Source organism: Pinus tabuliformis, chromosome 1_2 (assembly GCF_031772625.1).
Source record: "Pinus tabuliformis cultivar Carrire ecotype Pingquan chromosome 1_2, CPIR1, whole genome shotgun sequence".
Lineage (NCBI taxonomy): Eukaryota > Viridiplantae > Streptophyta > Pinopsida > Pinales > Pinaceae > Pinus > Pinus tabuliformis.
The window spans coordinates 326,122,675-326,135,313 of NC_142298.1; the positions used below are offsets into that span (position 1 = coordinate 326,122,675).

Sequence of the window (12,639 nt, forward strand, 5' to 3'; positions counted from 1 at the left end):
GGAGATGTGAGGTTGAGCTCTAGGTAGAAGGATGGAAAACATAGAGACTTCAACTAGTCCGAGGTGACGATAACTAAAATCCTAGTTGTTGTCGATAAAATAGACATGCAGGCGATCGAGCAAGTTGTGGGCAGTGTCTTGCATGCAAATTGAAATTTGAGAATCGAAGTAAACTCATATATCATGTAAACATATGTTGACTGTTGTGATAGAGGCAAGGGGAGATGGATGGGAGTTCAAGGGAGGTACAATGGGGTTTTCAAGTGACTGCCCACCATTTCTTTCGTCCATGTGTAATTGCACACAACCATTTTCCATTTGATGCTTTCTATTAACAATCATTCAAGGGATTGGGCATTGATGACCCCTCATTGATTTTCAATGTTCCTTGTTGTTGTTGTGTGGTATGGTTTGCTAGGAAATCAACTCATTGGTTATTTTATCTCAATACATGGAGAACTTGATATTCTTGGAAATGGTTCGAAGCAAACTGAATCTTTTTGAAAATTGACTTATGACTATCATTTATAGGAATATAATTAACATGAAGGTGCTTGATTATAAGTCTTGAATCTCCCACTATAATTAATTTGCTAATGTTTAGTGCTATGACTTACTGGATCACTTGATAGATTGCGTAAGTCTTTGCTTGATCATTTGAGGCTCTGCCCAATCTCCCATATTTTGAGAATTTATATCTAAGCTAAATTAGTCTTAATAATTGATAAAATATCAACTTATTTTCTTAAATCATATTTCAAAAAAACTTATCCAACATTTTCCATTATTTCAAGAATGATATCTAAAATACATTGGAGTTTTTAAAACTCAAAGCAATACAACACTATACTAATTAAAATCTCATTATGTTAAAAAATAATTTTGAGTGTAAAAAATAATATCCATTGTTAACAAAATTTTAGTTTAAATACAATAATTATAACATGCTACCAAAAATTAAAATCTTATTAATATAAAATAAAATTAATAATAAATTACTCTTCTATTAATTAAAAACAATTTTTAAAATACATAAGAACATGCTTTAAATTACACAAATTGAACTAAACTATTTAACAAAATCAATTTTAATATAAAATAAAATTAATAATAAATTACTCTTCTATTAATTAAAAACATTTTTTTAAGTACATAAGAACACGCTTTAGATTACACAAGTCGAACTAAACTATTTAACAAAATCATTTCAGAACAATTAACTTGCATATTGTTTTTCTAATAAATTTCCACAAAAATTTAAATCGAAATTTGCATTGGGTGGGTCACCAATGTAATCAAAAACTGCATCCGCTGATGTGAAATCTTCTTCAACAGTATACCTACAACATTACAAGATAACATGCCAATAAGTATTTAAAGAACAACATTACAAGATAACATGCCAATAAATATTTAAAGAACAACGTTTCAAGATAAAATGCCAATAAGTATTTAAAGAAAAGGGGAAAAAACCTTGTGTCATTCATGATACAGGAAACACCATATTTGCGTAGAGTTACCCATTATGAGATGATATTATAACATTGGTTAATCTATATTAAAAAACTACTAGTAATTCACTAAATATAATGAAATTTAATAACATTTAATAATGTGGAATATTTAACAAAATGAAATACTATGGCAAATAAAAATTATTAATTAAATATTAATCAAATTTAATTTAGTTATTAAAATCATTATGAGACAATATTATAACATTAGTTAATTTATATTAAAAACATTACTAGTAATTCATTAAATATAATGAAGTTTAATAACATTTAATAATGTGGAATATTTAACAAAATTAAATACTTGTGCTGATATAATCAGTGTTGTACATATTGCAATAATACCACAATAAGAACTTACCCTTGCCAATATTATTGCCATAATTTATAATTTCGCTGTTTTGAATTTATCATGATAATTTCAAAATTATCACCTTGTCTCTCACAATTTCAACTTTTTACCATTTTTTTCTTTTAACCCTAATTTTTTAAAAGTGAGTTAGGCGATTGGGTTCTGAGGATACTCCACCTAATATAATCAAGCAAACAAGGGGAAATCTATTGTTTTTATTTTCCAAGATTCATCTCATAAAATACATACCATAGTAGTTAATCGTAATATTAAATTCTTAAAGTAAAAGTGACATTTTCGTTTATCTTTCGTTTTCATTATTTTACTTAAATTTTTAACATTACCATTAATTGACTCAAGATGTTTGAGAGTGGTTCTGATCTCATTGGATTTCATATGGAGAAAGTAGAATTTTAAATCCCTCTCAAGAGTGTTCCGACCTCATTGGATTTTATATGGAGAAAGTGGAATTTTAAATCCCTCTCAAAATCTAACAGACTTGATAGTTTTCAGGATTTCAGGATTGGTGGGATTGCAACATTTCTATTGGATTCTATGATGTATGAGGGTATGGAACTAACATTTAATCAAGATCACCAAGCCCTCTATGTACCTTGATGTTGGTGACATTGACTGTTGAGCTCCTTCTTCATGACCATAGTAAAAATGTACACTTCACTCAAGTAAAATCATTGATTGGGATGTTAAGGTTTTCCTATCTTATTTTAGTGCTTAATGGGTGATCTTGATGAGTATGGTCCCAATATAGGGAATGATTTTGATGTTATGTAGCTATTTGTTGTTGCATGATTTTCTTTGGATTTCAGAGGCCATTTAGAGTCTCTCAATCTCTATTGATCTATTCAAAGATGAATTGCACTCGAAGATATATTGGTTATATGCACTCTTGCTATACACATAAGAAATTTTGCATATTTGTGTATAATAATTTGGATTCATATGGATGCACATGAATTACTTGTTCTTTTCAAAATTTGAATATTTTATGTATTTTTTGGTTGACCAATATTATGGTCCAGTTTTGATAACATTGTTGAGGATGATGTGACCATTTTCCATTTTCCATCAAGCAAACAAGGGGAAATCTATTGTTTTCATTGCCATGCTTAATTTCATAAAACACATTTATTTTTGTTTTGATATATTTTATATCATTCAATTAGATTTTATGACTTAAGACAAATATCATATTTCAATATCGATATCTGAAGTATCACTTGACATCTTATATATTGATTTTATTTTCATATTTATATAACAATATATTTGTTTAATATTGATGTTATTTTATAAGTTAAAAAAAATGAAAAAAATGTTTTTTTTTCGTATTTTTTTAAATTTTTGATAATTTCTAATACATTTTTAGATAATGTCAATAATTTAAAATTTAGACCTTAACAATAAATTACCAATAACAATAAATAGAACATTAAAATATAACATTGATTAAAATATATAAAATTTAACAAAATCAGATATAAACTATTGTAATTGTAATTGATGGATAGTTATTTTGTTGTTTTATAATAAGAGTCTCATTGCTTAAGATGTTAATGTTGACACTCCATGAGGGATTTATGTGATAAATAGATTAGAAACATAATAATATTATGAAATATGTTAAACATTGAGTTGTTGTGACATTTATGACATGCAACCAAATTGATGTCATTTTACTAGGATTATGCCAAAAGATGAGGTTTTTGTTAAAATATTCAATCAATTTCCTTATGTCATTCATGAACTTCTTGTTATTAATAGCATTGATCTCGATACACGTGTCCCATAAACAACAAAGAGATAAAAGCTTTTGTTATGGAAAAGTTCCACAAGCGTACTTGGGATAAGGAGCTAGGAAGAAAAAAAAATTACTATATTGAAGTGTTTAATCCCACTCATAGTCATCAACCAAAAGCATACATAGAGGCCAATATCTCTTGGAGAGCCAAAATTCTTATTGCTCAGTTAATGACTAATTCTCATCAACTCCATTGTGAAACTGGGTACTGGAAAAGGCCAAAGAAGTGTGGGAGGAAAGATTATGCATTTTTTGTTCTTCCGGAAAAGTGGAAATAGAAAAACATTTCATTTTAGAATGTGAGGCCTTCAAAGACAATAGAGAAATTTATGCAGATAAGCTGGCAATGAGCTTTTGGGATAATCTATTTAGCGAGGGGTTTGTCGAGAAACTGAGAGAATTTATTTTGAAGCTTCATAGAAAAAGGGCCAAATACATTAAGTATATGAAGAAGCAATTTGTCCCATAGGCTATCTTTAGCCTCGTGGACGTTAAAATAATTTCTTTCTTTATTTCTTATAATTACATTTATGTGTCTTGCACTTTCCATCTTTCCATAATGTATTTATGCATCCATAATAAAAATCTTTACTATATCCGAACGTAATGAAAATTTGCGTTTTGTATAGTCACATAAGCTATAGTTTGGGAAAACTTCCCTACTTTAAAAGCAAATTACATTTTACATTGGATGCCTGGCCAAATTCCTCACTTTGTGATCAACACAAACACAAGTTCATAATTTAATTAATTAATCACAAGATTAAATTCCTGTAATGCAAAAATTAAGATGATGTATAAAAGAAAAAAAAAACCTTTCAAACTATCATATCACACGAATTCTAGAGTACCCATCAACATTCTCTTTCCATAAACTATTTGTGACATTATTGTTATCCTTCTAGATGTTTCATCTCACGTTCAAATTATGCTTCTAATTTTTACTCAAAATTATGCTAATCCTATTACTGAAAAAATATTGTACACTGAGTCCTCAACCTGTGCCTAGCCATGCCTGAGATTTGGCAAAAAACAATAGATATAGAGTCTCGCTGCCCAAAATGGGAAACCAGTCCAAATCAAAAAACAAGTGCAAAATTAACTTGCTGCCCACGCAGGGGAAACCAACAATTGCGCATAATTGTTTATCAGTTTTTCAAAGTTAAACAAAAACCATCCAGGGAACCTAAAACTATCAGTTTTTCCTGAACCCCCATTGACTAAGCTAGAAAGCACAATTCCAGTAAAAACTTGAGAAAAAGTAGACATGTGGCATGCTGTGTGGCGGACCATGTGGCGAACACATGGCAAGCATAGTGGCTGACTAGGAGCGAGGCAGAGGCGACGGGTGTTCCTCCACAATGAAGCACCTGTACTCCTCCATGTCGACATCTGCCTGGTGGAAAGCCTCTGTGTCGTCAGGTTGCTGCGTCGGTTGTTCTTCCTCAATGAAACAGCTGTAAGGTTCCACCTCTTCTTCTGCCTTCTGGTCCTGGTCCGCCTTCTTCCCTGTTTGTCCCATTTCCTTCTCAATTTGCGCATCCTTGCTCCTTGGGTGCTCGTCTGAGCCATGTCCAGAGCTGCACGGTTGTGGCCACCACCATCAGTGGCCTGCTCCCTAATTGTGCTAGTGTGGCCACCACCTGCAATGGTCTGTCCCTCAATTGCATACTCCGTCTCATGAAAGCTGATGGAGATAGTGGCAGTGATGAGGGGCCTGTTCATGGAAGAACGAAAGGTGAATTGGGCAGATTGGAGATGTGTATGAGGATTTGAGGGAGTGCCCCTGGGGGGCAAAGCAGGATTGGAAGGACTACCGCTGGGAGGCGAGGTTGGGGGTATCGAGTGGAGGCGGTGAGGTTGAGAGCAGCCTCTGCCTCTGCCACTGCGGGTGTTTGGGTAGCCCCCTGTAATTTGCTGGGCCAGAGAGGAAGTGGACTCTAAGACCGGGGAAGGTGGGGGACGAGCCAAGCTTCCTCTGCTTCCGCCCCGACGACTGCGCATACGATGACGCGTTCTCGTCATGTTGGCTCCAGAAGTTTGTGAATTTCTTCCAGAATTGGGCTCAGGGTGATGCAGAGGCTCAGTGAAATTAACGGACGGCTCTAAGGAGGGACTAGCTGCAGAAGCCGAATGGAAGACGTAATGGCAGGCCAGGCTCTGGGTGAAGTGAATTCCTGGGCCTAAGTCAATACAACAGAGGAGATGGCAGCGCCTTCCGGTGGAAGTGCGAGAGCTGGGTGCAGTAGCAGCTTGAGGGTAGAGGCATTGCAGAGGCAGAGGAGGTGCAGTGGTAAGAGTATCGCCAGTATTCATTTTTGTGTGGAGCCAAGGTAGTTGGTTGCAGACAGGATGGAGATGGAGTCCCCTTAATTGCCATTTATGGCTGTTACTAATGTCATATTTAGACCAATGTGCCAGATTATGGAGGGCTATGTGTTTTAGCCACATGCCATTCCGTTCGGCCACCACTGCATTATCTCTACTAAGCACCCGCATCCGGGGCTATATATAGTTGAGGGAAAGACTATAAGCCAAATATTCAAATTTGATTGGCTTCTTTAAGGTTACCACATCATCTTGTGGCTAGTGGTTGAACTGCCTTCTTTTCAAATATTTTGAGAAATAGGGGTATCACACAACTTTTCCTGGGAAAATAATATACCATGCCTTTTTTGTGATCAATAACGTCAAAAAATTATATCATCAATTTTAGACTACATGATTTTTATTTTTCTACATGCATTTTGAATACATCACTGTAAATTGTAGTGTCTTCTAAATATGCATCCTAGAGTGTGTATAGGGGTTTTTAAAGGCTTCAATAAGTCCCATTACACAAAATTGCACTTTGTGGGCAGCTTGTGTTGTGATTTTTAACCCTTAAAATTGAATAAAAAACAATATAAATACTTACATTTTATTTATCAAATAACTATAAGGTAGGAAAACATTGTACTAAGAAAAAATTTATGCTTTATTGATCAAAATACCCTTAATTTAGGAAAACATGATATAATGATCATTTTATAAAATAAATCCACTCCAATTCACTTGCCTCTTTGAGGGGGAAACCTCCTTATGAAATAAGCTCAAATACTATATACTCCAATACATGCTCCATCAAGAGGACTTCATCCTTATTTATAGCTAATCAGAAAGTCTTAATCATAACCACCTCACAACTATCTATTACTCCTTCTTTAAAGAGACCACATTACATTTATTCCATACCAATTACCTAGTAAGCCTTATTAACAATAACAAAGATATCAACCTTAGTATGCCTTACTTTGAATTACCACCATACCTATATCATTATTACTATAATGTGCCATTCCACCCCTGATTATACCTCTAGGGAGGATTCCAACACTCCACCCCCCTTCGAAAAGAATTTCCTTCAAAACTTGTAGTGAAGAGGGACAACCATAAACTATGGAATCATGGATGAGTATTGACTGCAATGTTGAAGTAGTCTAGAAAACAAGGTCCTATTTACAAGTCCTTAGTAGAACGCTGAAGTAGTCCACTAAGCTTGTCTATAAACTAGTCCCATGTATAAGAACAAGTCTTAATGTTGAAGTAGCCCAAGAAGCTCACCCAAAAACCTGAGTCCCATATCCAAATGCTCACGGGGATTCCCAACTGGTGACATGTAAATTCAATGAATGGTTGAGTATTGTAATCCAAATGCCCATTGTGGTTTTAGGTTCATAGATTAAGCATGAAGGGTATTTTTTATGAAGGGATTTTTGAGACTTTAACACTAGGGCTTGGAAGGAATGGAGATTGTTGGCTCATCAAAACAACCACTTATTTTTTAACAAGAATCTTGTCAAAGATATTATGGGCTTGATTCCTATCTATGAGCTATCTAAATTGAATATTGATATGTTGGGACCCTTGTAGTAGGATTAGGGATGGAATATAGGAAGTTGCTTCAACATTGGGATTCCAAAAAGCTTTACTCCTTGATACATTAGGCTTAGATCTTATTCCCTATTTTGAATGCTCATTGGCCTTCTTTTGATTCAGAGGACAAGGTGTTTGCTTTTTATAGTACTTCAAATCATGTCTATGTCTAATCACAATCATAAACACACTGGAATACACACAACTTCAAGCACTTTGCACAACAGAAATGTAACAACAATGAATCAACACAATACACAATAATGTAATTGACCCAAAATTTGTTTTTATTACAACTTAGGGCTCCCATACCAGGGATCATGGCCCTTATAAATCCCTGATACAAGGAAAAAATACTAGGGCTTGAACTCAACAAATTTTGGCTATCAATCTGCCCAAACAATAAGAAACAAATCCTTGACTTATTTGTTGTAGATGGCCTTCAATTATAGCCCTTTGGTCCTCTTGTCCTTGGTGTACCTGACATGTCCTTTTCATCCTCTTTCACATAGAACCTTGCTGCTCCAATGCCTCTGCACTCTAGCTGCTCACAAGGGTCTTTGCTCCTTCAAATTACTGGCATTCTCAACCCTAACCAACAATGTTCTCACAGAGTATTTGCCTCTTCAAATTCACTGTATAATTAGCCCAAAACAACCAACAACTCACAGTCCCTTATCTCATTAAGGTGACTATACATTAGCTCCCAAACATTAGCTCACTCATAGTGGGTTAGCCCCTTCCAAACCACTATACATTAACTCTTTAATACCACTGTTCAATCCAACAACCATTAATGGACTTTAAGGCAATACCTTTGCAATCATGTTCAACAAAACATAGACCCAAACACTTCTTTGCTAGCCTCTGCTTAGGCCTGAAGAATTTCAGCCTTGTGTAACATTTGCTCTCGGCCCTAAACCAGACTATTGCGACCACCTCGGGCTCAAACCCTTTAACTCTGCCTATGGCCACCCTATCTCAGTTTGTGGCCTCACATGAACCCAAGGAGGCTTGACCGTACTTCCAACTACTTCACATGCCTCACAACCTCCCTATTCCCCAAGAATAAGGGCTTTGACCCTCTTCAAAACACAAAAACAAACTTGGACCCTTACAAATATGCACCACAAATCTCCCTTATGCACATAACCACAACAAAGTAAAATAGTTAGTCCTCCATAGCTCGGTCTGATTAGAACACAACAAAGAACACACTTGTCCTTCTTCGATCCACTCCAGCTTGGCCTCCTTGAGAGTCTGTGGTCTTCTTGTCTTGATATTCTTCTTAAGGTGAGTTGCAATGATATAGTTAGACCTCACCTAGGTCTCCTATATTTATATCCTCTCTTACTATTAGCTTAGGGGCTCTTAAATCCATTAAGGTGCCTCCACAACAATAATTAGAATAAACAATGATTTCTTTTGGGCCTTTAGCCCACACCTTTGGGTCTAAACCCATTGCTTGGTTAAATATCATTTTCATGGGTCAACTCCACACAACCTATTACCCCAAGGGTTGTGGGAGTACCTCCCAAGCTACAATTTTCAACACTCCCTCTTAGTGAGGGAGGTACTTCCACTACTCGGAAGTAACTTGTTAGCAACACTAGCCCAATCTCTGGTGTCCACCATTGGAGCATACCTTGTAGAATGAACAACACTATCCTCGGTAGTGTCCCTACCTCCATAAGCTTCTTGCTGCTTCTTCTCATCATAACCCTTCAACCCATTCCACAGTTCCTTCTTGCCAGCTATAGAAGTCTCATTACTCCCCACTGGTCATGCACTCTTCTTGGGTTGCAGATTCTCCCTTTGAACCCACAAACTCCCACTCAAACTTGAATCCTCATGAGTCCCAAGAACCTACTTCTTCCCCTGATTTATAGGCTTTCTTGTCATCCTATATAAACCACTCGCCCTAACTCCAAAGGTTGCTTTAGTAGAGTTAGAGTCCCTTGGTTTGAGTATCACATTCCCATCTCAGAATATCACTTAAAACACCTTCACCTCCATCACTGAGACATACAACATACTACAATTCAGCTCCAGTACCCACAATACATCTTGAACTTGTAGCAACCCACCTGACTCCATCCTGAATGACACAACACCTAACGCTCTGACTGTTTTCTGACTCTTATTGCCAACCTTCACATGTAATTTTGAGTCCCATTTTGTTAGAGTCTCAAAAACTTCCCGCGATCCTGTTGTATGCTTCGACGCTTTGCTATCAATAAACCATGCACTCTCGTCAATGGCACCCTCAGAGAAATGGGAAACCAGAGCAAAGTCTTCTTTGAATCTTCTTGAGAAGTCATCCAATTTAGCTGAAGATGTAGCAACACTTGTTATCTCCCTCTTCTTCTCATTATCTCCCTTCTTCTGACGCGAACACTTGCTCGCATAATGACCATGCTTGCCACACATGTAACACTTCACCTTACTCAAGTCCTTCGCTTTGCCTTTGATCTTTCCTATAAGAGCCACATTTTCTTCATTAGACTTCTTCTTATGAAGATGCTCGTCCTACAGTTCCTCTTGGATGAAATTGTCCCATAACTTATCCCAATCTGGCAGCGTATCTTGAGCAACTATCCCTTTGATAAATGACTTCCATTCTCGGTAAAGCCCTTGAAAGCAGTCCTCACTAACTCAAAATCTAGAATGTTATCTCCAATGACAATTATCTCATCAAAATCTTGAGAAATCCTCGTCAAATATGGAGCCACGCCTTCTTCATCCAACATCTTGGTGTTTTCGAGCTTCTGTTTCAATACCAACAACCAGTTTTCATTCTTGTTATTAAAAAAGTCCCGAAGAGCCTTCCACATCTCTTGTTCAATCTTCTTCTCAGTTAGATGAGGAATCAAGTGATCCTTGACACCATCTAGGATAATGAGCTTAGCCTTTTCATATAGCTCTTCATATACTTCCAACTCCATAAGGTCTATTGGTTTTTGAATCTCCTTGACAACAAACTCCCAAATATTGTTTACCAACAAGACTTAGCAAGATCCTTTCTTTCTAAGGAATGTAGTTGGACAACCCATCCAAATTATCCTCATATCTCAGACTAGTAACCAACTTGGCCATGCTGCTAGTCCTTCAACAACAAGGTAACTGATTCCCTCTTGAGTTGTTTGTTGTGCACACTCTGATTCAGTTGTCCCTTCAAAGTACCTTTGATACCATGCTGGTTTTTCTAGTACTTCAGATCATATCTATGTCTAATCACGATCATAAACACACTGAAATACACACAACATCAAGCACTTTGCACAGTGAAAATGTAACAACAGTTAATCAACAAAGTACACAAGAATGTAATTGACCCAGAACTTGTTTTTATTACAAATTTAATAAAATAAACATAGATCACTCGAACCAGGGATCATGGCCCTTACAATGCCCTGATACAAGGAAAAACTAAGGCTTGAAGTCAACAACTTTTGACTGTCAATCTGCCCAAGAAACAAGAAACAAATCCTTGACTTACTTGTTGTAGATGACCTTCACTTACAACCCTTTGGTCCTCTTGTCCTTGGTGTACCTAGTAGGTCCTTTTCCTCCTATCTCACAGAGAAATTTGTTGCTCCAATGTCTCTGCACTCAAGCTACTCACAAGGGTCTTTGCTCCTTCAAATACCTTGTATTCTCATACCTAACCAACAACGTTCTCACAATGGATTTGCCTCTTCAAATTCACTATATAATTATCCTAAAACGACTAGCAACTCACAGTCCCTTAGCTCATCAAGGTGATTGTACATTTGCTCCAAAACATCAACTCTCTCACATTGGGTTAACCCCTTCCAAGCCAATGTATATTAGCTCTTTAGTATCATTGTTCAATCCAACAACCATGAATAGACTTTAAGGCAATACCTCTTTAATCATCTTCAACAAAACATAGCCCAAAATACTTCTTCGTTGGCCTCAGCTTAGGCCTAAAGAATTTCGGCTTTGTGCAAAAATTGCTCTCAACCTTGAACTAGACTCCTGTGGCCACCTCAGGTTTAAAACCTTTAACTCTGCCTGCGGCCACCCTATCTCAGTCTGCGACCTCACATGACCCTGAGGGAGCTCGATCCTCTTTCCAACTACTTCATAGGTCTCACAACCTCCTTGTTTACCAAGAATAAGGACTTCGGCCCACTTCAAAACACATAAACAAAATCATCCCCTTATAAAGATGCACCACAACTCTGCCTTATGCACAAAACCACAACAAAGTAAACTTGTCAGTCTTGCATAGCTCGACCTACTTAGAACACAACAAAGAGCACACTTGTCCTTCTTCAATCCACTCAAGCTTGACCTCCTTGAGGGTCTGTGGTCTTCTTGGCTTGATATTCTTCTTAAGATGACTTAAATGATGTAGTTAGACCTCACCTAGATCTCCTATATTTATATCCTCTCTAACTATTAGCTTAGGGGTTCTTAACTCCATTAAGGTGTCTCCACAACAATAATTAGAATAAACAATGATTTATTTTGGGTCTTTAGTCCACACCTTTGGGCCTAAACCCACTACTTGGGTACTTTTCCCAATGAAAGCTCATTGACTTGGGTCAACTTGATGTAGGAGCATTCAACTTCCAAGTGAAAATTGTATTTTAATTAGACTAGGGGTCATTTCTTTACCAAGGGAGTTGATTCCCTAAGTGAGTGTTTTAGTTTAAATTATTTGTATATCTCATGTAATTAAAGATTTCTAGACAATATGTAATTAAAGAAAGCAATTGTAATTAGATCTATTCCTTAGGATGGATCTCGAAAATATCTAAGTGAGTTGGAGAGATTTAAGAGTAGTTGGATTCCTTGAAACATTTTTGGATCTAGGAAGTCCTAGATTAGTGGTTTAGGTGAGGAAATGGTGGATTTGAATTGAATTAGTTCATAATCCTCTTGTATGTAATAATGTAAAATGACAAATTAATGGATATGGAGAGAGGTGTGGTGTAGAAAAAATAAAGAAGAGGGTTCAAGTGAGGTCGAGCAAGGCTGAAGGCCAAGAGGGTCATTGATGTAATCAA

At 36.3% G+C, this 12,639-nt stretch overlaps 1 protein-coding gene across 1 annotated transcript in view; it reads right to left on the reverse strand.

Annotated features, from left to right (window-relative positions):
• Window positions 1–1,065: 1,065 nt before the first annotated feature.
• LOC149205700 (CBBY-like protein) overlaps window positions 1,066–12,639 on the reverse strand; it is a 327,551-nt gene continuing 315,977 nt past the window's right edge. The window contains exon 8 of the mRNA XM_089393530.1: window positions 1,066–1,340. Coding sequence (XP_089249656.1) covers window positions 1,217–1,340 — 124 coding nt within the window. The 3' untranslated portion in view covers window positions 1,066–1,216. The remainder of the gene's footprint in view (window positions 1,341–12,639) is intronic.